The 21325-nt window shown below is 41.7% G+C and overlaps 1 protein-coding gene and 1 pseudogene across 5 annotated transcripts in view; one reads left to right on the plus strand and one right to left on the minus strand.

The window, feature by feature from the left end:
• The window catches only part of RTTN (rotatin), a 114591-nt gene that overhangs the window by 20675 nt on the left and 72591 nt on the right, over positions 1-21325 (minus strand). For 4 of the 5 annotated variants that reach the window (XR_001517065.2, XM_015590825.2, XM_006913734.3 and 1 more), the window contains exons 35-40: positions 16560-16653; positions 14677-14875; positions 13663-13753; positions 10357-10510; positions 7795-7932; positions 5377-5594 (exon numbers count right to left, since the gene is read on the minus strand). Coding sequence is in view for 4 of the 5 variants with exons in the window: in XM_015590825.2 (XP_015446311.1) it covers positions 5377-5594; positions 7795-7932; positions 10357-10510; positions 13663-13753; positions 14677-14875; positions 16560-16653 (894 nt within the window). In the remaining variant the exon portion in view is untranslated. Of the gene's footprint in view, positions 1-3316; positions 4712-5376; positions 5595-7794; positions 7933-10356; positions 10511-13662; positions 13754-14676; positions 14876-16559; positions 16654-21325 lie in introns of those variants that run through there. The other variant, XM_015590826.2, reaches the window with a different exon arrangement.
• LOC112481281 lies at positions 1676-1793 on the plus strand (annotated as a pseudogene).

Here is a 21325-nt window from a genome sequence, read left to right on the forward strand (position 1 = left end):
AACTGGACATCTGGTCTCCACCGAGGATGAATGAGAAGGACTTTAAACGGGCAGAGAAGAGGCTCGCTTGTGGGTGAGGGATTTCTACCCAAAACAGGAAGGATTAAGTGAAATTGTGCAAATTAAATCCTAAAACCCCAGCTCTCTACTCCCACACATGCGAAACACCTGGCAGGTGGGTTTTTACCTCCAGTCAGGAGGTCGGAAAATCCTCTAGGGGTTGTGACAAGCTCAAGAAGACCGGGTGACAAAATGATCCAGTCAAGTGCCCTCACACAGTACAGCTTGCAGGTGACAAGCTCCACTCAGACGCTCGAGACTTCCGACCTGCTTTAAGTCTCCCAGTTTTAAACACAGCAGACAACCAAAGTTACCAGAACCGGAGAAAAGTCCCCAACCACAAAACAAAAACAAAAACAGAAACAGAGAAAAAGAAGCAAAGAGAGCTTCTCTAGGAAGAAGAACCTGAAGAGGAGTTCTGAGTACACAGAGCAGAGTGGAGGGGATGCCGGGGAAGGAATTAAAGACGGGCGCCTGCAGGTGGGGGGAACCCCCAAGGGAGCCCAGCACGAGGGGGTTGAGACCCGCATCGGCGTAGAGCATCAGGGAAGCGCAGAACACCAGAGACAAAAGAAGATTCTGAAAACATCCAGGACACAGAAACCAGGGATCACAGTGGCTTCCGAACCCGCTTCAGTAACAAGAGAAGTTCAGGGGGACAGACGACACCTTCGAAACTCTGACGTGAATAATCTCTCCAGCCTAGAGTTCTCACTTGGCCCAACGATAAATGTAACGTAGGGGCAGACAAAGACATTCAGTCTAATCTCAAACAAAGCCTCCTCCGCACCCTTCCTCTGGGGCCTGCTGCAGGGCAGACTTTACCACAAGGAGGGCGTGAGCCCAGCAAGGAGGACACGGGCCACAGGCGACCGCAGGAAGCAGCAGACAGGTGAAGGGGTTCCTGGGAGGACGGTGAACAGAGACCCCGGGTGACAGGGCACCAAGGAGGTCACAAGGAATCGGCAGTGATTTCTTTTGAAAGACGAAGCTGAATAAGTTCTGACGTTCCTGAATATACTGCTGGCGAAGAACATGGACCTTATCAGTGATAACAGAACACTCAGCAAATTGAAAAATAACACAAGTCCCTCCAAGGAAAGAGAGAGCTGTGCAGCGAAGAAACTAAGCGCTGCCAGTGGTCCGGTCGTGCGTGTTCTCAGGACTCAGCACTGCACGCTGCACGGTCTGCAGTCGACGTGAAGACACGTGACACAGGAGACACGGAGGGCACATGGGCAGGTGGGTGGGGTGGAAAGAGGGTTACAGTCTCATTTTCCACAGCAGGAAACCAACAGATCATGTCCAAACCCGAATAACCAAGCTAGGGAAACACGAGCACGTTACTTAGAGACAAAGGAGCGAACCTGGAAAATAACAAGCTAAAAGACGTGTAAGCAGTTGCCTCTGAGAAGGGGGAAACGAGGGTGGAAGGCAGAAGTAACCTACTTTGGGTATGAAAACGTATAAAATTGTGTGGCATTCTCAAAAGTAAAAAGGGTAAAACTGATACAAAAGCCTCTAACTAAACACAAACGAGAAAGAGGATAACCTATGGTAAAACCACACACTTTTCAACATGTCCTGAAGGTCAGAGAACAGTAATTGCTACGGTCCCTACGGCCCTGCCACCCTGAACACGCCCGATCCCGTCTGACCTCGGAGCTAAGCAGGGGCAGGCCTGGTAGGTACTTGGATGGGAGACCACCTAGGAAGACCGGGTGCTGTAGGTATTAAAATAATAATAATAATAATAATAACAACAATTGATACGGTCCAGGCAGCACGTACTACAGACTGAAAAGCAGTTCACAGCATCAGAACAGGGCAGCACTCAGCGGGAGGAGCCTGGAGGCGGGAGGCCGAGGCTAAGGTCCAGGGTCCAGGAGCCGAGACCACCATATCTAGCCACTGGAGGTCGCAGACACACAGGAAACAAAGCAACAGGGTACAGGGCGAGAAATGTTTTCGCGTCAACCACAGGTAGAAAGAAAATAAGAGGGCTCAAGGTAATGTTATTTAAATGTTATGCTCTTTTTAGATCTACCTCCTTCCGTACACTAAGTGATCTTGGAATTCTAGGCCGAGACTTTTTGCTCTCTTTCCAAAGGGTACTGACTAGCGTAAAGAAGAGGCTTTTTAATTACAGTAAACCTCACAGCAGCATCTCTAATACATAAGCCTGGTCTCCAACAGAATTACTCGAATTTTATGACTCACTAAACACTAATGCAAAACATACCTCCTAAAATGTGATGTAAGAGTTTGTTGTTTCCTTGCATTATGATCCTTATTTTTTAGATATTAGATCAAATATAAGGAGTAAAAATAATCCACATCTCGATTACAGACAAAACTTATTGTGAGAGGGCATTTATTAGTCTTCTTACCTCTATGTATTTGCAAATAAAACACTGAGTATCTCACTAGGAAGACAAAATCTCCATTAAGTCAAATGTGTTCAATATTTTATGGTAAAAACACAGCTAATAGTTTCTTAGAGAATATTCAAACCCTGAAACCACCTGAAAATGGAGTTATGGGAAAATAAAATTACACATTATTTAAGATATAAGTATCAAAAGCAAACTGTCAACATGTGTTCCCTATAGGATACTGCTGTAAAGCAGCCATTTAAAAGATTCTCAGCCGAGACATTTTACGAGAAGTTACAGTGTTATAATTTATAAGGAAGATGGAGAATTTTGGAGACGTCTGAAATGCAGCAATAATGTAACAGTCCTCTCATTCTGCATGTGAAGAACTGAATCAGAAGAGGTTAAGTGATATGTCTAAGGTCGCATGTCTAACATTTTTTCGGTACATTTTACAGAGAATTTAAATACACCTTGGAAAGGCATCAATTTTAGAATACCATTTCTTCTGCTAATTTAAAGACTATAGTTTATTCTGCTTCGAACAACAGCCGGCACAATACGTAGCCTACGTGGACGCATGTTAAGAAACATATTACTTATTATGTGTCGATGTTTAACGCATTCTAATAATGTTTTAATTTGCATATCATCGACATTATGTGTCGATGTTTAACGCATTCTAATGTTTTAATTTGCATATAGGGCATGGCAAAAAAAAACAGTGCTGGTAGTGTAAGAAGCTCATGAATAAATATCCCATTTACGGTAGGCATCCATTTTCTCGGAAGTGTGTCATAGGTATAATTCCTTCCTGAACTTTCTCTGTCTTAAACTTGCCTGTGCCCTTCTAACAAACATTACATGTTCATAGTCTAGTGTTTACATGACCGAGTATGATTTATTAGAAAACACAGTTAAAATAATTGGCTAATGTAGCCATATTCACACAGAACACTTTGTATCGTTTGTAATTTGGAATAAATGGAGAGGAAAATTAGCTAGTCATTAGGAAAATCGTTGAGATATCCTGTGGCTCATTTTCCTTGGCCAAGAAGGTAACAGAAAGATTACAGACACTAACTTTTGTAATAAATAATATTATAAAATATTAGGGGAAAGCCAGGGCAAGGCACAGTTAGCACATTCCTTTGGCATGGCGTCTCTCCCGCGCATGCGACTTTGATCCGGTCCATCATCCCTACATGGACCCATACTCATCACAAGCCTAACTGGATTCTCGAAACACAGTGCCGCTAACAAGCAAGATAAAATGGCCTTGGCCTTGGCCTGGCCCGCCTACAGGTCTTCCAGTTTCACGGGGGCCCCGAGGGCTGACTGCAGCGGCGGGAACCAAGGTCATGGCTGTGGTCGAGGACCCCAGAGCATGCGGGCATTCTGGGCAGCGGGGCAGGGGGCCGGGCCATACCCCTGGCCGAGGGAATGACCCACTGACACCCTAGAGGAGGAAAGATGTAGACGAGAGCAAAGGCTCTTCCCCAGGAGAAAAATGTCCCACCAGAGCCACAGGTAGGAGGTTAAGGATGCTTTTGGATCAGGGCTGGGGGAGGACTTCTGTAAAGGTGTGAATTTGAGCTTTTGGCTTATAATAGTCTTTAAAGAGCAAAAGAGGACTCAGCTCATCATTGGAGAAAAGAGCCTGGTGTTCTGATGGGTAACGAGACAGCGGGACAGTGTCCAGGCTGGGCCCTCAAGCACGAATAGCTGAGTGAATGAGTGCACAGTAGCTGCAGGGAGGCTGTGTGGCCTCCCAAGAAGTGACTTCGAGAAATGCCATTGGGACTTTTTTCCTCTAGAGATCCAGTATCTGAAAGAACTGCTGGAGACGGAGGAGAAAATGCTGGGTGGCCCTTATGAGCCCCCTTTCCAGTGCTTCGAAGCCAATCGCAGTCTGTCGGACAGGGTAGACGAAGCTCCAAGGAGCGCCGTGACGGCGTCCTTGGGTGGGCTCGAGCGGACAGGGGACCTGTCCTCGCCTCGACCGGCCTCGTCTGCATTCCAGTATGATCAAGGCTGCTGTGCAAAACACACAAGGAGTCATGCCACAACACTCCGCACAGCCATGATTCTCAGAGGCAGAAAAGGCCAAAACTCCCCGACCCCAAGTAGCCCGGGGACCAGGACAAGTCGGCAGACAGCGAGAACGCGGTACAACGTGGCTGCCGACGGGGAAGTGGAAGCAAATCCTCCGGTGGGCAAGGCTTCCACTTCGCCCCTTTCCGTGAGACGACAGAAATCGTGATGCCAAACAGTTACTGAAAAGGAGAATTTTGAATACTGAAAAATCTAGCACTATTCCTATTTGTAGAAAACAGGTCTACGACTTAACAAAACACCTCTACTGTTTTTCATTGTTAATCAATTTCTGAAGTAATATTTCAGTGATTCTAGAATGTGTTTTGATGAAACAAAAACTTGGTTCATATCTTAAGATTGCAAAAAATACGCGAAAAGATAAAACCGTCATCCGTGCTCGGTAAGGGGGCATTTTCTCACAAATGCGACAACCAGGTCTGCCTACCTCTGCGTACACAACCGCCTTAAGCATACGTGCTTCATTTATATAAATCAAATGTCACTTAGGTGAAGATATTTTCAAGGATGTAACTGTCTTTAAAATGGCAATAAATTATGAATTACATCTATATTCCTGAAATATAACCATTTGGTCATGATATGACACATTATTTTGATAAATTGCTGCACTTAGATTACTAATATTTCATTTTGAATTTTTACATCATATTCTTCTGGTCAACAGGGTGGGACTGGAGAGGAGATGGTTAATTTAACTTTACATACTCTTCTATTATTTAAATGGTCATAATGACAATTATTTTTTAATTCAAATGATTGAAAAACATTTTTTTACAAGGCCAAGACTGAAAGTAAAGTTTTAAAATATCAAGAAATCACATACCTGAATAATTACTTCATTAAATCGTTCTAGAGATTTCTGATTTTCCTGAGTTTTATCCAGAAGTGAAGCCATCGTGGGACTGTGGCCTAAATTCATCCTATCCTTATCCCGAAGGCCCCTTTTTGCTTCCTCAGTCAAGAGAATAGAAAGGAAGTGCAGGCTGGCAGTGTGCAGAACGGGACACGCCGTGGACAAAGCCACGCATTCGCAGAGCATGTCTAGGAGAGAGAATAAGTCCATATGTGAACATTTGAAAGTGTCCTCAAAACAAGTGGACCAAACTGATTCGAGTGATTTCTAATGAAGTGAAGCTACCCGCAGTTCACATGTCGCGAGAGTAACTCAGTGTTTAAAAGTAATTTACACAGTACTAAGGCAATATACTAAATCAAGGAATCTACTTAATTTCCATTTTGTTCTCTTGAGAGGTCATTTTTATATGGATGAGTATGTGCATGCTTGCTTACACATACACAGTACCTGCTCAGACCCAAACTGAGACAATTGTGTGTGATCTACTGGGATCCGCAAAGTCTCTAGAGTTTTTAACTTTTTAATTTTTATTTCAGTGCGAATCTAAAAAAAGTTAATATAGCTACACTCTGGATTATCTAGGTTACCACCTTATACGTGTGATTGTGTTTCTGCTTTCAAACAAGCTGATGCCAAATGGTATTTGAAACAAGTCTTGGCGTGCAGTGTTGGAGTGATGGAGGAACACAGGTTTCCCGAAGTTCAGACAGAGAGCAGGAGAGCTTACGAACTGATCTGCAAACACAGCAGGGTGGAAGGAACGGGCGAACGGATTCGGAAGACTCTACAATGCATCAGACATTAATTTCCTGTCGCGAGCACTGATTTAATTTAATCAGAAGAACATTTGCTGCATTACAATAATTTTATTAATTTGATAGCATTGATTTATAATTTTGTTGTTTTTATATTATTTGGGATTCATACCTGTGTTAGAATTATAACCGTAACAATTTCTACCTAGATTTAAGTTACAGAAATTCTTTTGTTTTTTAAGTAATGTAAGAAAAATAATTTAGTCAGCAGTGAGGTTTCATGAGAACTACGTTCATTTAAATGATGTCTAAATGTTAGTCAAGTTTGAGAAAAGATTATTATAGATAATCTAAGTTACAGAGTGACCGCATGAGTTTTACATATATATGGGCACATGGAATGAAAAATAAGAAAAACAAAAAAAACCAAAAACAACTCCATGGCAAGAAATATAAATGATCTATTTTATTAGTTATGTTTTCATTAACATCACTATTATCAAAGCTAACCGTTTATGTAGTAGGTTATTATTGATTAGCACCATTATTATATAAAACTGTGTGTGTCTTTTGTAGATTTTGAATTTAATGTTTTTATTTCATCACTAAGAAAAGAGTCAACGGCTTAAATCAAGGCTTAGCAAACGTTTTCTGTAAAGGGCCAGTGAGTTAATATTTTATGTTTCGTGGGCCATAGGCGTTTGTCACAACTATTCGACTCCACCACTGTGGCATGACAGCAGCCCTGAGCAATAAGTAAAGGATTAAGTATGACCATGGTCCAGAAAAACTATCTAAACGAAACAGGCAGTGGACCAGGTTTGACCAGTTGGCTCAGGTGTTCCTTGTGCCTTGCTTCAATATATAAAACATGGAAAAATAAAAGTCAATTGAATTAGTGATAACTTGGAAATTTAAAACCCTCAATTTTGAAAACATTTAAACTAGATTTTAATAAAGGTAACATAAATTTTATTTATAAACCCTTCTATAAAAAAGTCTCTCTAGGCTAAAATTTAGGAGAAATTATGAAAAATTAAAGACAGTTATTTAAAAAATAGTCATTTGTCAAAAAATAATCACTTGTTTAAAAAATAATCATTTGTTTATTCTAATAGGCAACTATTACATGGAAAACACTCTATAAAATTAATTACACTATACTCGACATTTTTGTGCTATAAGAAAATCTTTGTATCTTGAGAGAAGACACTATTTTTATTATAACTTTCCATGTTATTGTGCACAAGGAATTTTATATGTGCAGATTTACCCACTTACAGTAAGTGCATACATGTAAAAAAAGAGGCTGGTTTCCACACCAATGCATGAAAATCTATCTCACTGTTTTATCATTATGTCATATATGTCTTCGTAATGCTACAGGCTTTTCTCACCTGTTTTTATGGCATCTTGAAATGAGTTTCAATTTTTCAAAAATAAACTTTTGGGGCTCTTCAAAGCACTGCAAAATCTCAAAACAAGTACCTGGTTTCTCTTTTATCTGTCACGCCATAATTACTTAATTTTAGAGAATACATACATATATATATACATAAAATTGTAAATAATGATTATCTTAATTTTTATTAGCAGAAGAACCTCAAGCCTGGTGAGAGTATCTCCTTACCGATCACAGCCGCCCAGTGGCTGGCTAGACCCATCGTGATGGACGGGAGACAGGCAGCACCAGCCTTCCTCAGGAGGGCGGCCAGAAGATTAAATAAATGTGTCCAGGTCTGATAAAATGCCGATATTAACTCCACATCTATAAAATTAATCAAAACATTTCAAGCTATTAATACGAAAAAGAAAAAAGAATCTTCTAAAATACAAAACTCACCAGATACTTCATTCAACTTAAAGCACCACTGGACGGGGTGTTTGTCAAATGAAGACGGATGTGATTCAGCATGACCCCAAATTTACTTCAATTAATTTCTTTTCCATCGCTTCTTAAAGAAGTCTCCCCTCTACCCTCCTCTAGATAAATATACACTCGCGCACCCTCCCCTTATAAATCACATTCAACAATAAAGTGTGACAAACTGAGCATTAAGCCATCACTTCAGAACTACTCATGGGGCACACTGTAAAAACGAGCTGCTGTGCGACTTCTATAAAAGTAAATTTCTCCTGTTTTCTTTATCCCCTCTAGCAGCTTTGTGCAAGGATGAAAGCAGAAGACATAATGTGCCACGGTCACGGCAGAAGAGACGAGAATTTCTTTGAAGAACCAGGAAGAGTACTGCCCCACGAGGAAAACCGTGGCGCTGCAGAGGCGGCGCAGCAATTAACCTTCCAGAGTGAGGGCGGCTTCGCCCCTCTCCCGCCTGGCAGACGGGAGCTGGGGGGCAGTCACAGCCTGAGGACTGTCCCCCCGTCCACGCCACCGGCCGCATCTGCCAGCTGTGTCCAGCTCCGCTACCGCGCACTCTGGGCACTGTCGTCTTGGTTTCCGCAGTGCCCGCGGGGCATCTGGACAGAGAACCCGTCAGGGAGTTTGAGCTGTGACAAGCCGCGGTGTTTCCCAGCCGCGCTGTGATCATCGCTCCGTAAGAGGGTTTTCAGGCGCAGGCTTCTCGTCGCCATCCCCATGAAACAGTAATTCCACAGATACTGCGTATCTGTTTATGCGCTACCCACATATCTGTACTTCACCAGAGAAAGTAACATAAAGCTTCCTTACTTCATTCAATCCAGGCTTAAAAGAGCCAAGTAAAATAAAACAGTTGGAAGTTAAATGAAAAATTCAAAAGCTATGAACATTTAATTTTATAATTGTGCTTGCTGAATAACTTTTACTGTAATTCACTCATAATATTAAAATGTAACAAAATTACATATAAAAATTGCAGATTATGTATACTAGAAATATAATCAATTTTTTATAAAACTATTCAAAACTTTTATTTTTCCAGAAAATAATTTCAATTTCTTAAAAAATATTTTAGTGAACTTTTAACTTCTACTAGATATGAGAAAATAACTTAACTACTTACTAGATAGACATCCAGATGTCACTGATACTTTTCTTTTCAGGAGTTGACATAATTAAGGATGGGTTAAATACTTTTATATAATTAAATAATAAAATATATACTATTTTTATTTAATTCTCAAGCCCAAGTCACACACAAAAGCAACAGAATCAATGAAAACATCCGTGAGATAGTCAAGGGCGGCCAGGACGCGCCGGCCGCCTCTCGCCGTGACTCTGGGCCCGGGACTGCTCAGGTCCTCCTGTCACGCCACCGGTTTCGTAGCCCTGACCTTGCATATTTCTTCTGTACCTCCCATGAGCTCGGTGTCAACGCTTTTCGAGGGATACCCAAGAAAACCCATCGAGACAAACTAAGTGCTGAGGACTGAGCTGAGAGCTGGAGGGCCACAAACCACTGCAATGGCATGGACATTTCCCCGGCCCTTTCCCCCAAGAATCGACTTTTGTTCCTTGTGGGGTGACACCGTCCTCGCAGCAAACGCGTGCTCCAACCTAATCAGCTTGGCTGGGACGTCACTGCCGCTTGTGAAATTTCCGAGTCAGGAGTTACTGCGCCCCTCTAATGAGACACTGAGGGCTGGCTTTGCTGAGGTCACCAGACTTAAAGCCAAGCCAATTCACCAGATTCCAAGGAATAAATAAGAGTGAGCTGCTAGGCAGAGAGAATTACTTAATGATCAATTACTTAATTACAGACTATTTTAGACAATAATCATATGTTAATTTTGCTAAAGATTCTACATTGTCTTAATGTTTTACTACTTTTCATCAGTTTATTTTTTAATAATTTTAGACCTTAGGAAATTTCTGATATTAAATGCTAGACTTGCTTATACTTGTTATTGTAAATGAGTTATTTATTAGTAGGTCATCTGGCCTTAGCCATAGTTTATAAGAATAATTAACACTTAAAACTCGTTGTACCTTCTAACATTACCTAAAGAACTTTTACCCTCATTTCAGATGACAGCACAGGAGATGGTCCTTCATTATACTATGTGCTGAGGTCAAGTGGTCTCTTGGAACCACTTACACCATCCAAACTATCAAACATGGTATAAAACATCCCAAAATGCTGGCCAAGAGCACAACCTGAAACGGAAGCCTGAAGTGAAGATGTGGTGCAGAGTGAGATTTTCTTCCTCAACATCATTTACTTCCACCCTCAACTACAACAATAAAGTTTACCTATAAGGTCTTTGGTGCATATGGTGAGAACTCCAACGACGTTCTTGATAAGAGGTTTCAGAAGCTCATTCTGAATCACAAGGTCAGGCTCTACCAGTAAACAAGACTGCAAAAGCCTGGACAAAGAGGACAGGTACTCAAGGAGAAAGCACACCTATTGGCAAAGGGAGATGAAATAAAACGAACACATCACATGAAAAGGCCATCTCAGTGATAAAGTATTTTACTTTTCCGTGCATTATAATCAATCTTTCCTTGTAACTTGAGTTAATAAAAAACCTAATAAAATATTAATTGCAATTTTTAAAGACCTGAAATAAATACATGGCAGACAAAGCATTATTTTGCTCATAAGCATGTCATTAATGGCCACACAAACACCGTCAACTGTAATGCCAAACAAAGCAATACTTTCAAAGCCAAATTTTGAATTCCATCTAGAGAAAGAAAGCCTTATAAAGGTCTATAAACATAATGTTTAAAGTAGCTAAATCGTGGAATCAATATTCTGGAAGAAGCAGACAAGGGTGTTCCAAAGCCATAAAACCTATATTCTGTAAAGAAAGCAAGATTACAAAATACTGTTCAAATTGCACAACTATGTGGTGGAGAAAGCCAGCCTAATAGCTTAGTTATTGCTACAAATAACATGCAGATTATTCAGTGTTTATCCCCAAATATCCTTTGACATAAAAATACTCCTCTTAATTATAATAGAAAAATTCAATCTTCCCCAATATTATCAATAAAACTATCTCTGGAATGTTGCTTGATACTTATATTATAACAAGTATTAACTGGCAAAAGTATTATAAAAAAATAATTCTCCAGATAAGTAACAAAGAATAAGTAACAAATAATTCTCCGGATAAGTAACAAAGCTGTGATGTTGCATTTATCCATTCTCCACCGGCAACGAGATGGTCCACACAAATCACCTTTAGAGAGATGATCTGAAGCCTCTGTGTCTCTCTGTACACGGATGTACACACACACACACACACACAGACACACTTTTCCCCTCCCGCTAACGAAGTCCGAGCAGGCGTGGTCTCTGGATGAATGATGTCGCTCCAGTCAGTCACGCAAAGTGAGGGCCAGCAAGAGCATCAGAGAACGGCTGAGCTGTTAAAGGTTTTTTTAAGTTACCATGCTGAAGATTTCATAAAATACTGATGTACACACACACACACACACACACACACTTCCCCTCCCGCTACCGAAGTCCGAGCGGGCGTGGTCTCTGGATGAATGATGTCGCTCCAGAGTCAGTCACGCAAAGTGAGGGCCAGCAAGAGCGTCAGAGAACAGCTGAGCTGTTAAAGGTTTTTTGTAAGTTACCATGCTGAAGATTTCATAAAATACTGATATAGGAGTTCATCAACTCTTACAAAAATCAGACCAACAGCCACAGACTTCAGCACACACGAACCTCCGCTGACATCCGTCACCTGTGGGGTTCTGCCTGCACACTCTGCCCGAGCCACGCCCCCCCACCCCGCCTGCTTCCCCACCTCCTCGGGTCCTGCTCACACCTCACCGTCATGGGGCTCTCCTGACCACCCCATCAAAAACCAACAACCCCTCCCGCTTTTCTTACCCACGTTTATCTGTCACCATCTAATAAAACACGTTCTATTTACTGTTTACTATCATCTCCTGCACCCAGGGCACAGGCTCCAAGTGGGCAGGGGTGTGTGTTTGCTTTGCTCAGATGTAACACTAGCACCTACGACACAATCTGGCGGAGCAGATGGTCCAGAATTTTTCTAGAATGAATGATCTTGTATAAGGAAAAGCAGCCAGAAGCATCTGGTCTACACGAGACCAGGTAGTGCGATGGTCTGGAGCGGTTCTGGAACCGGCTTCTGTGGGCGGGATCCGGTTCTGGCCCTGACTGTGCGAGCAGACCTGGACCAATTCCTCGACTCCAGACCCTGTCGTGATAAGACAAGGCCACCAACGGTACTTCGTGTGGCTGTCTTGAGGATTACATGAGTTAATACAAACGAGCACCTCGCAAATGTCTGTTACTGTTATTCATTCATCCCATGAGTACTAATGTGCATCTGCCATAGGACAGGCGCCGTGCTCACACTCAGGACCCAGTGACGCCCAAAAAACAGGCAAGGCCCTGACGCCACGGCGCTCCCTGTACCCACTGAGCTCATGCCCCCTCGTGGACTCTGCTCCCGCCCCTCTGGCCTCCTGGCTGCTTCCTGGACAGGCCCGACACACCCCAGTCCCAGGGCCCTGCTGCGTCCCATGGCACCAGCTTCCTCACTTACTTCGGGTCACATGTCACTGCCTGAAAGGTCCTCTCCTGACCCCCTTGTCCCCTCCCGACTCAGACACCACTTCCTGTCCCTGCTCTGGTGTTCCTTCTTAGGTGACTACCTAAGCCAGCACCGAGCGTATACGGAGTCACTCACGATCTGTCCCCCGGCTGCAAGGAAGGGTCTCTGTTTTAATCACTTCGGGAAGGAGCTGGTGTGCGGTAGGCCCCTGATAAAAGGTCTGGTGACTGGACTGACAGAAAAATGGAGGAGAGGGTCATGCAAGTAAAGAAGCAGCCACCAATAACACCTGGCGCTGGGACGAGTGTTTCGAAGCCGATGCGCACGGCGTTACCCAGCCTTGTAAGAAGCGTCTGCCTTACTCGGAAGGTCAAAGAAGCCACTACAGAGCAAGAGGTACTGGTCTAGTCCACCCCTAACCGGCACCCCAAATAAATCTTGTAGCCCTTCTTAACATATGATTTTGAGGTAATGTTTCTATTACAACAACTACACAAAGAACTATCAAGAATACTTTACATACAGATTCTAGCTGTATGCAAGAACTTAAAAATAACAAGTGCCTGTGACGGAACAAAAATTAACGTAGTCTTATCAGACTGGGTTTTGAAAATACACAGAAATTAGTCACGAAGTATTTCAACCACTTCGATTTAGGTGAAAATGACGGCGATAGCCTAAAACCACAGAAGGGGACGGGGACCACACACTGTCCTCCTTTTTCTGTCTGACATTCAAAGATATGCAGACCCTGATTAAACACCTGTAGCTGGTTAAGACGGAATCAGGAACAGAATCCAGTCTTCAAACCCCTCTGCCCTTTTCTACCATCCAAAGGTGTCTCAGGTTAAAACGTCAAGCGACCTAGTTCAGATAACCTTATACCATGTCGTTATCTCCCGAGCGATTTTCACCCCTCTCACTACAGTCAGCAGAATTTATGTATCTGGCACTTAAAGCAAACGACATGCGGCAGACACAAGGCCAGAGGCGGACGTGAGGCACGCACCTGAGCCTGGGCGTGCTCGACCGGAACTGACGACGGAAGCGGGGTCTTGAGTTCCTGGACACACGTCTCTATGCGGGTGGCATCTGCAATTCTGTGAAGGACAGAACGAGGAACCCTTCAGATGATTAGTAGGCCTCTAATTAATGATTAATGACTCGGAATTAGGAGTTTGAATGTAACCTTGAATAGAATGCAGGAGAAACGAGCTGTATAAATAAAGATGCTAAATGTTAATGAAAAGGTATTTTACACTATTTCAGAACCCAGGAAAAGATCTCACAAGATAAATGTGGGAAGCAAAGCATTCTGAAGAAAAATATCTAACGAAACCTTATAAAAGCATCACTTTTAATTCTTACAGTCGTCCCATTAAATAGGTGTTAGCGGTGACACTCCAGAAATTAAAGTGACGTCCCCAAGGCGGCACCGCTAGTGAGTGAGTGACCTATAATGAGACCTTCGGGTGGACTGAATTCAATGTCTAAGGCCATTTTTACTACACCATATAACTAATAACAAAACTAGAAAGAGTATGTCAGAGGATTATCAATATTGAATAAATGAAGACCAAATCAAGGTTTCCCTAAATTTTATCAGAATACTTGGCAATAAAAAGCTCAGGCTTCCATAACTGTGAATGAATTTTAAAAATGATTTTTCGACCCGTGGACGTTGTTCTGATCTGACCACGAGGGAGATAAACTCCCAAACTCCTTCACTTCCACTTAGAACGACCAAGGGCACTGAATATTCCTTATGTGTGGCAGAGGACGGATAGGGTTTAGAACCTCTGAATTTTAAAAATCAGGATTTTTTAAGGAGGACCTTAATAGTCAACATAACAAACCAATACAAGCGGTTTCATCGATTTAAAGTAAAAGCCGTCGAGCCAACTCTGGCAACAGCAAACACCTGCAGTCCAGTGAGCCTGGGAAGGACAAGGTGCGCGGAGCCGTGAGCAGGGCCCGTGTGAGGCATGCCCCGCCCTGCCTCCCCGGCCGTCCGAGCTCTTACCCACAGAGAAGCGGTATGAGCCGAGCCTGGCGAAGTGCGTGTGCGGTGTCTTGTGGAGCGGCCGCCAGGAGGCTGTCCAACAGGCTGCACAGAGCTGACAGAAGAGGAGGGGTGACCAACACAGCCCGCCCTGGCAGAGCGGCCGCAAGGGACGCGTCCCGAGGATGCCGCGGGGACGCGGCCTCAGGCTGACCTGTTACTGGAGACAAGCACAGAAGCATCACTGTTCTGTCCGCCTGTAGTTACGAGCGACAGTCACGAGTTCTGAGAATCAGCGGCGAGTTCCTGAATGTGCCCGAGAAAGGACGGGGGACTCGCCCATGCTCGACCACCGAGGGGCTGGACGTCTCCTCCTCCAGAGTGAGTGTGTGTGTGTGTGTGTGTGTGTGTGGGGTTCTGAGAATCAGCGGCAAGTTCCTGAATGTGCCCGAGAAAGGGTGGGGGACTCCCCCATGCTCGGACCACCGAGGGGCTGGACGTCGCCTCCTCCAGAGTGTGTGTGTGTGTGTGTGTGTGTGTCTGTCTGTCTGTCTGTCTGTCTCTTGGGTGAGAGTGCCAGGGCCAAGACAAAAACCAGAGCATGGTTTTGTTTCCTGAGCATTCAGACACTGCGGAACAAAGTGATGGTCCACAATCCTTTTCCTGAAACTCTGGGGGCCAGAAGTGTTTCAGAATTCAAAATATTTTTAGATGTTAGAAAAATAATACCATAGGTTAATGAATACCTCCCATGGGATCTTGGGCGACACCCCATAAAAAAACAGACATTTCTGCAGGGCAGCATATGCAGTCTCAGTGAGCGGGATGAGGAGGACCCGGGAGCGAACACAGCCGCAGACCAGGACTGGTCAGGTGCTGCGGCCCAGCGTATTCAGGGCGCACAACTCTGTGAATAGACTAAAAACCAATGAATCGCACACTTACAATGAGTGGATTGCATGGTATGTGAATTATACCTCAATAAAACTGTTCAAAAAAGGAATGTGACATACTTTTAGAAATAAATGTTCATGAAATGTGTTATCAAATGTTTTTCCACGCTGTGTCCTTAGCTATTTAAACAATCTCAGTTTGCTCCTTTGTTCTTAAGAGAATCAAATAAGTTCTTCCTATAATCGAACACGTTTGTATATAGTCAACATAAATTACTAAAAATCAAAATGTGACATTGTTTAGGAAGTTATGGAACAAATACTGTAATGAAAATTCAGAGTAGTCTTAATTAAGCAAGTATTTCTAAAGTTTAGGAAGTATTTTCTCTGCAAATGGTTATACCCTCAGTGTTTAAAATTACCTTCTTTTAAGACAGTATATTCCTTACAGGAATTTAATGCTAAGTTGTAACCTGCAAATATACAAAGTGTAAAATTTATCTATTGCCATTAATCAAAATAAATCCTAGGCTACTCGTCATGTACTTGCAGCAAAATAAAGACTCAACACACTCTGTGTGCACTAAAATGGAAGCAAATCCTGTGAGAATACTTAGGACCAGATTCTCTTCACTTTTGAGTTGACTGCTATGGCACACTGAAGTGCCTTCCCAAAAGAGGAAAAAAAATGAAGTTAATTAGTATCCATCAGTTCCTCAATTCAAACACCAAATAGCTATGCTTAACTGATAAAGAACCATATGTCAATAAGACTGTTTGTTGGACAAGATCCCATTTATTAATTAAGAGTATTTGTTTTGTTACTTTCTGATATATTTATTCTAATTTATTCTATCCTGTTCTGTGACATTTCGTTTTGTTCTTATCCAGACATTTTGTTCTGTGACTTATTTAATTTTGTTCTTATCTAGACATTTACTTTCAAAATATCTGTCTGACAGGCTCGTCATTTTTCTTTGTGGGAGTAGAATGTCCTCAATAAAAGGATACCTTGGGCCACAAACTGGTCGTGTGAGACTTCAGGGACAGGCACGGCTGAGGCCACAAGTGGTGAAAATTCATCACTCTCCAATGAAGGTGCCACCTATGGATCAGCGAGAAATGATTTTACTCATAACACTTAGTGTTACCACATGACAAACAAAACATGAACAACGCATACACAAAGGATATCCTTAAACGAAGGTTCACAGCAAAACTACACACATTAGTCCAACTGGAAAACAGCCCATATCTTGAGAGTTATAACAGGTTTTTGAATGGAATTTTCCACTTCTTATAAGACCTGTTACAGTTCGTGTAATTCAGTAACTCAAAGGGGCGACGTTTTGATCTGAAGCCTATTAAGACTATCAAGGCCCCAATAAGGCCTATTTCCTCTTATTGCCTAAATGTTGAAAGGCTAATACATACTACTGTACCTATACTTCACTGTGTCCTTGAGATATTTTGCATTTTCTTTTTTTATGAGCTTTATTCATTCATTCACTTTTAGGCTCCACATATAAGAGACATCCCATGGTATTTGTCGTTTTCTATCTGACTTTTTCACTTAGTAGAATGCCCTCAAGGTCCATCTGTGCAGTCACAAATGGCAAATTTCATTTTTTAGGGCTCAGTAATATTCAATTGTATGGATATACCATATTTTCTTTATCCATTCACCTCTCAGTGGACACTCGGGTGGCTTTTGTATTTTGGCATTATAAATGATGCTACAATGAACATGAGGATGCATACATATCTTTTCAAATTAGTTTTTTTCATTTTTTTTGGACAAATTTCTTGCATTTCTTGACTTTTATAATAAAAGAATTTTTTAAAGTTTCAAATGACACACACAAATTTTAATAGTGCCTATGAAAAACTTAGCAGCAAGTTAAACTTTTCTCTACCTCTCCCCACACTGCAAAAGAACGTTTTAAAAATTAAGCAATGTGCTGACACTATGTTTCAGTATACATTTTTTAATACATTAAACATAACAGAAATTCTGTTGAAGGCAAATACAGTTTCACAACAGATTTATAGATGAGCAGACTGTGTGGCCTCCTCAAATTAAAAAATTTGGGGTTTGGCACCTCCTATGTGAAAAGTACCTTATCTAGAGAGGTCAGATCACTCTTTTTTTTTTAACCATCAATTTATTTTCTCTGAGATAGCATGAACTTCCCACTCTTGGATAAGGTCCACGTCAGTGCATGCATACAGCATGAGCTGTCTGATAAACTTTTGAATCATCCCCACCACAAACTCAGACTGTACAGCTCACAATGTTTGTACACTGATTGCATATTTATCGTAATGCTTAAAGTAGGGTATCTGAGACTTGATGCAATAGAATGAAAGCAAAAACCAAGGTTATTTCCATGTGCAGTTTCTGATAGCAAAATGAATATGAATTTGAAGAAAATGGCAGATGAAATGACAGCTTTTAAAATCCCCCTTTCAACTCAAGACCTTAATCATCTCTCACCACTTAAAATATGACATCACAAGAAGAAATAAGTGACAGAAAGCTGTAGCCAAAAAAAGTAAGCTAAGCACATAAAGTCATCTAAAAAGCCTAGTTAAGTTTCAGTCTAAACTCATAAACAAGCATGAGTTATGAGTCGAAATAACTCATAAACAAGCGTGCATTATATGTCTTACTTTACATAGTCTGAGAGGACAACAGTTATACACCAAGACTCATGTCACAAACGATGCGGGAGCTGACTGGTAGCCTTGGCTCCTGACACCCAAGCTCCTTTGGCTGTCTACGAAAATTTAAGAAGATAACGATGCTGGAATCCTTTATCTTTTCACTGAACATCCTTTTAATTGACAAAGGCAAGCAGTCCTGACCCCTGACAAAAACAGAGACAGCTTCCCAAGCAGGAAAAAAGCTTCTAAGGGCCCACTCACCCCTGGCTCATTAGAAAAAAGCAGAGCTGCGACCCGTGACCGAAGGCCAGGCATTAATGACGGCTGTGGTTTTCCTCGGTGTGCTCCAGGGAAGGGACTCACAAATTCAGGAGTATGACTTTACAAGCGTCTGCCTAATAGCTGTATTATCAGTTACCCCACGTGGTTGGAAAAAACACAAGGGCTTCTTTATATAGTAACATATGTTGTTTCATAAATGATTATGGATGATTTATATTTCTACTAGCCATCGTTATTTTTAAAATTTGCTATGTTAGCACATTTTAATAAGTAAAGACAAAAAAGTATTAAACTGAATTACTCTAGTTCTATGCTCAAATCTTTGCTTGTTTGAAAATAATCTTCAGTGGATATCTGATTATATTTAATAATACACATCAATATGTGAAGATGTCACTTGTCATCTTGAAACCCAAGTACCCACTACTCGATTTTGAAATTCAAGTAGTGGCTGCTGGAAGGTGAAGGCTCGTGTGAGTGTCCAATGCTGCTAGTAAAGAGCCTGATCTAGTCCCGGTCCTCATTTAGAGACAAGGACCAAGGGGTGTGCCCAGTTCGGACTTTAAGGTTCTGGAACCAGGACTGTAATCATGACCCACAAATCCACTCCCATCAGAGGACGTCCTCGGACAAACCTCCAGAATGCCGACTCCCGTTCCCACGAAAAAGTCACCGCGAGTCCGACTTCCGTCTCGTTCACAGGTGGAGGCGGGGGTGTGGGGGGCTGGCGCAGTTTAAGAGCAGCCTGAGCCCGATTCGTCACCACTTCCCCTCCCCACTGCAGGGCACACACACTACCCCGCAGTAAGGGCTAAGTCCCCAGTGGGAGGCCAGGCTTGTCCTGTAACAGAGTCTCACTCCTGCATCTGTCACTTGCCCTGTTCATTAAGACGGTCCAGTGCAAAACCGCAATCCAGACTTGCCCTTCACTTCCACATCTGCACATGACACGGCCTGAGATCTTCAATTTACATTCCCTTGATCACATAAGACTGAGTTTTCTTTAACCTGAAGTAGATAATTCTATTCTCAGCATCCTACTGCTATTACAGAAGGCAATAAAAGCCTGTTAGTGCAAGTAGACTGATGCTACTTAAAGCCGGCGTCGTAAAACAGATTCAAATTTTGCTTATAAAAACTAAAAAGTTAACCTTTTTGTCAATGTGTTTATAAAAAGATGTGATAACTAAAGAAACTTTATAAATCATTGTAAAATAAGCAATTATAATTAAGAGTTGCTTTGAAATAGCAGTAAGTAGCAAAGTCATTTACCATATCGAATTAAAATGAGTTTAAAATTTTTTTGTCATATAAACAAAATACACAAAATGTTCAAAAACAATTTTCTTTGTATTCTGCCTTACAAAAACAGGAGTTCTCTAGATACTTTAAAATTTTTTGCAAGTTAATTTAGAAGTTGCATATTTTATCTGTCAAAATGACTTTATAATACCTTTCATCCTCTCATGAAAAACAGTATTGGTGCCTAAAGAGGTTATCTGATTTTTTTAATTTAATGAGAACAAAGGAAGAAAATGAGGATTTGTGGTATGAAAAAAGATAGGATACAAATCTGCTCACATTTTTAAAACATAGCAAAAATAAGACATGAGAAGTTTCTGGGGGATCCCACATATTCATCTCCATAAATGACACCTTTCTCTAAGAGCCCAAGAGCAGAAAAGCTGTGGCATGCTACTCAATTTGTAATCATTAATTCTAACCAAATTATAACAAGAAGTTGAAATCACTTTAGCTGTATAGATTCATGATTAAATGAATTGTGTACAACATAAAAAAGAAAGCTCAGAAAAACAGCCTTGAAGGAACGAGCAGATGATACCTGTCTAAGGATAAGATCACCTACTCGCACGCAGAGGTGTAACTCCAGGACACAGCCACGGGCGCTGTGCTGTGCTGCAGCTGATTTAAGACAAGAGTCCCACAGCTTGTCCTACTCCGCCCGCTATTAGCTTCGCGATCTTAGACCAAACAATGCCACTCTCTCAGACGCTGCGTCCACCTCCACTAGTAAGGGGGTGCCGCCCTCAGGTGCGCGGGTCTGACGAGCTGGCCCACTTGTGGCGCTCACCCCACGGGAGCAGCGCACAGCAAACTAGCAGGTGTCGTCATCCGAGCTCAGAAGACCAAGACGGCTCTCTCCACACATCAAACTTTATTATGTAAAATAACTGATTTTTGCCAAAATTAAGGAAATATATTTTAATACAAATATAAAATATAAAATAAGGCCCAAACCCATTTTACTTATTTCAGTTATAGTTTTCCGCTTAATAAAATTGCAGAAATCTAGTTCAAAATGTTTGTCAGTTTCTTTAAATGTTTGCACTAAATGAAATGAGGTTATAAATCTATAATAACTTAGTTTGGAAAACTCCAAACATATCAAAATGAGTACAAGATACAGAAAAAATATATAATAAATATTACTTGTTCTAATAATTTTTAATAATTATTTACAAATGGTATATACTATGCTCATAGAATAGAATGAATATCCTATTTTTATCTGCCATTGTACCCATTCTAATATCAGATATGAAAAATTATTATATTAGAAAAAAGGTATCAGTAACCTTCGATTCCTATGTTTTATAAACAGAATCGACATCAAATTTTTATACCAAAAAAACAAACCCACTTGTTAATTTTCACTGTACTGCAGCCCAGTGGCCTGTTGCTGACACTTAGGAACTAGAATGTCACCTGATCTTCCTTTTAACTAAACGCCCGGGTTCTTAGATCCTGAGTAATCCACGGCGAGTTGAAATCTAAACAAAGTGCATCAATCTCTCTCTCTCTACGGG

The sequence above is a fragment of the Pteropus alecto genome, unplaced genomic scaffold (genome assembly GCF_000325575.1).
Source record: "Pteropus alecto unplaced genomic scaffold, ASM32557v1 scaffold14, whole genome shotgun sequence".
NCBI classification, from domain to species: domain Eukaryota; kingdom Metazoa; phylum Chordata; class Mammalia; order Chiroptera; family Pteropodidae; genus Pteropus; species Pteropus alecto.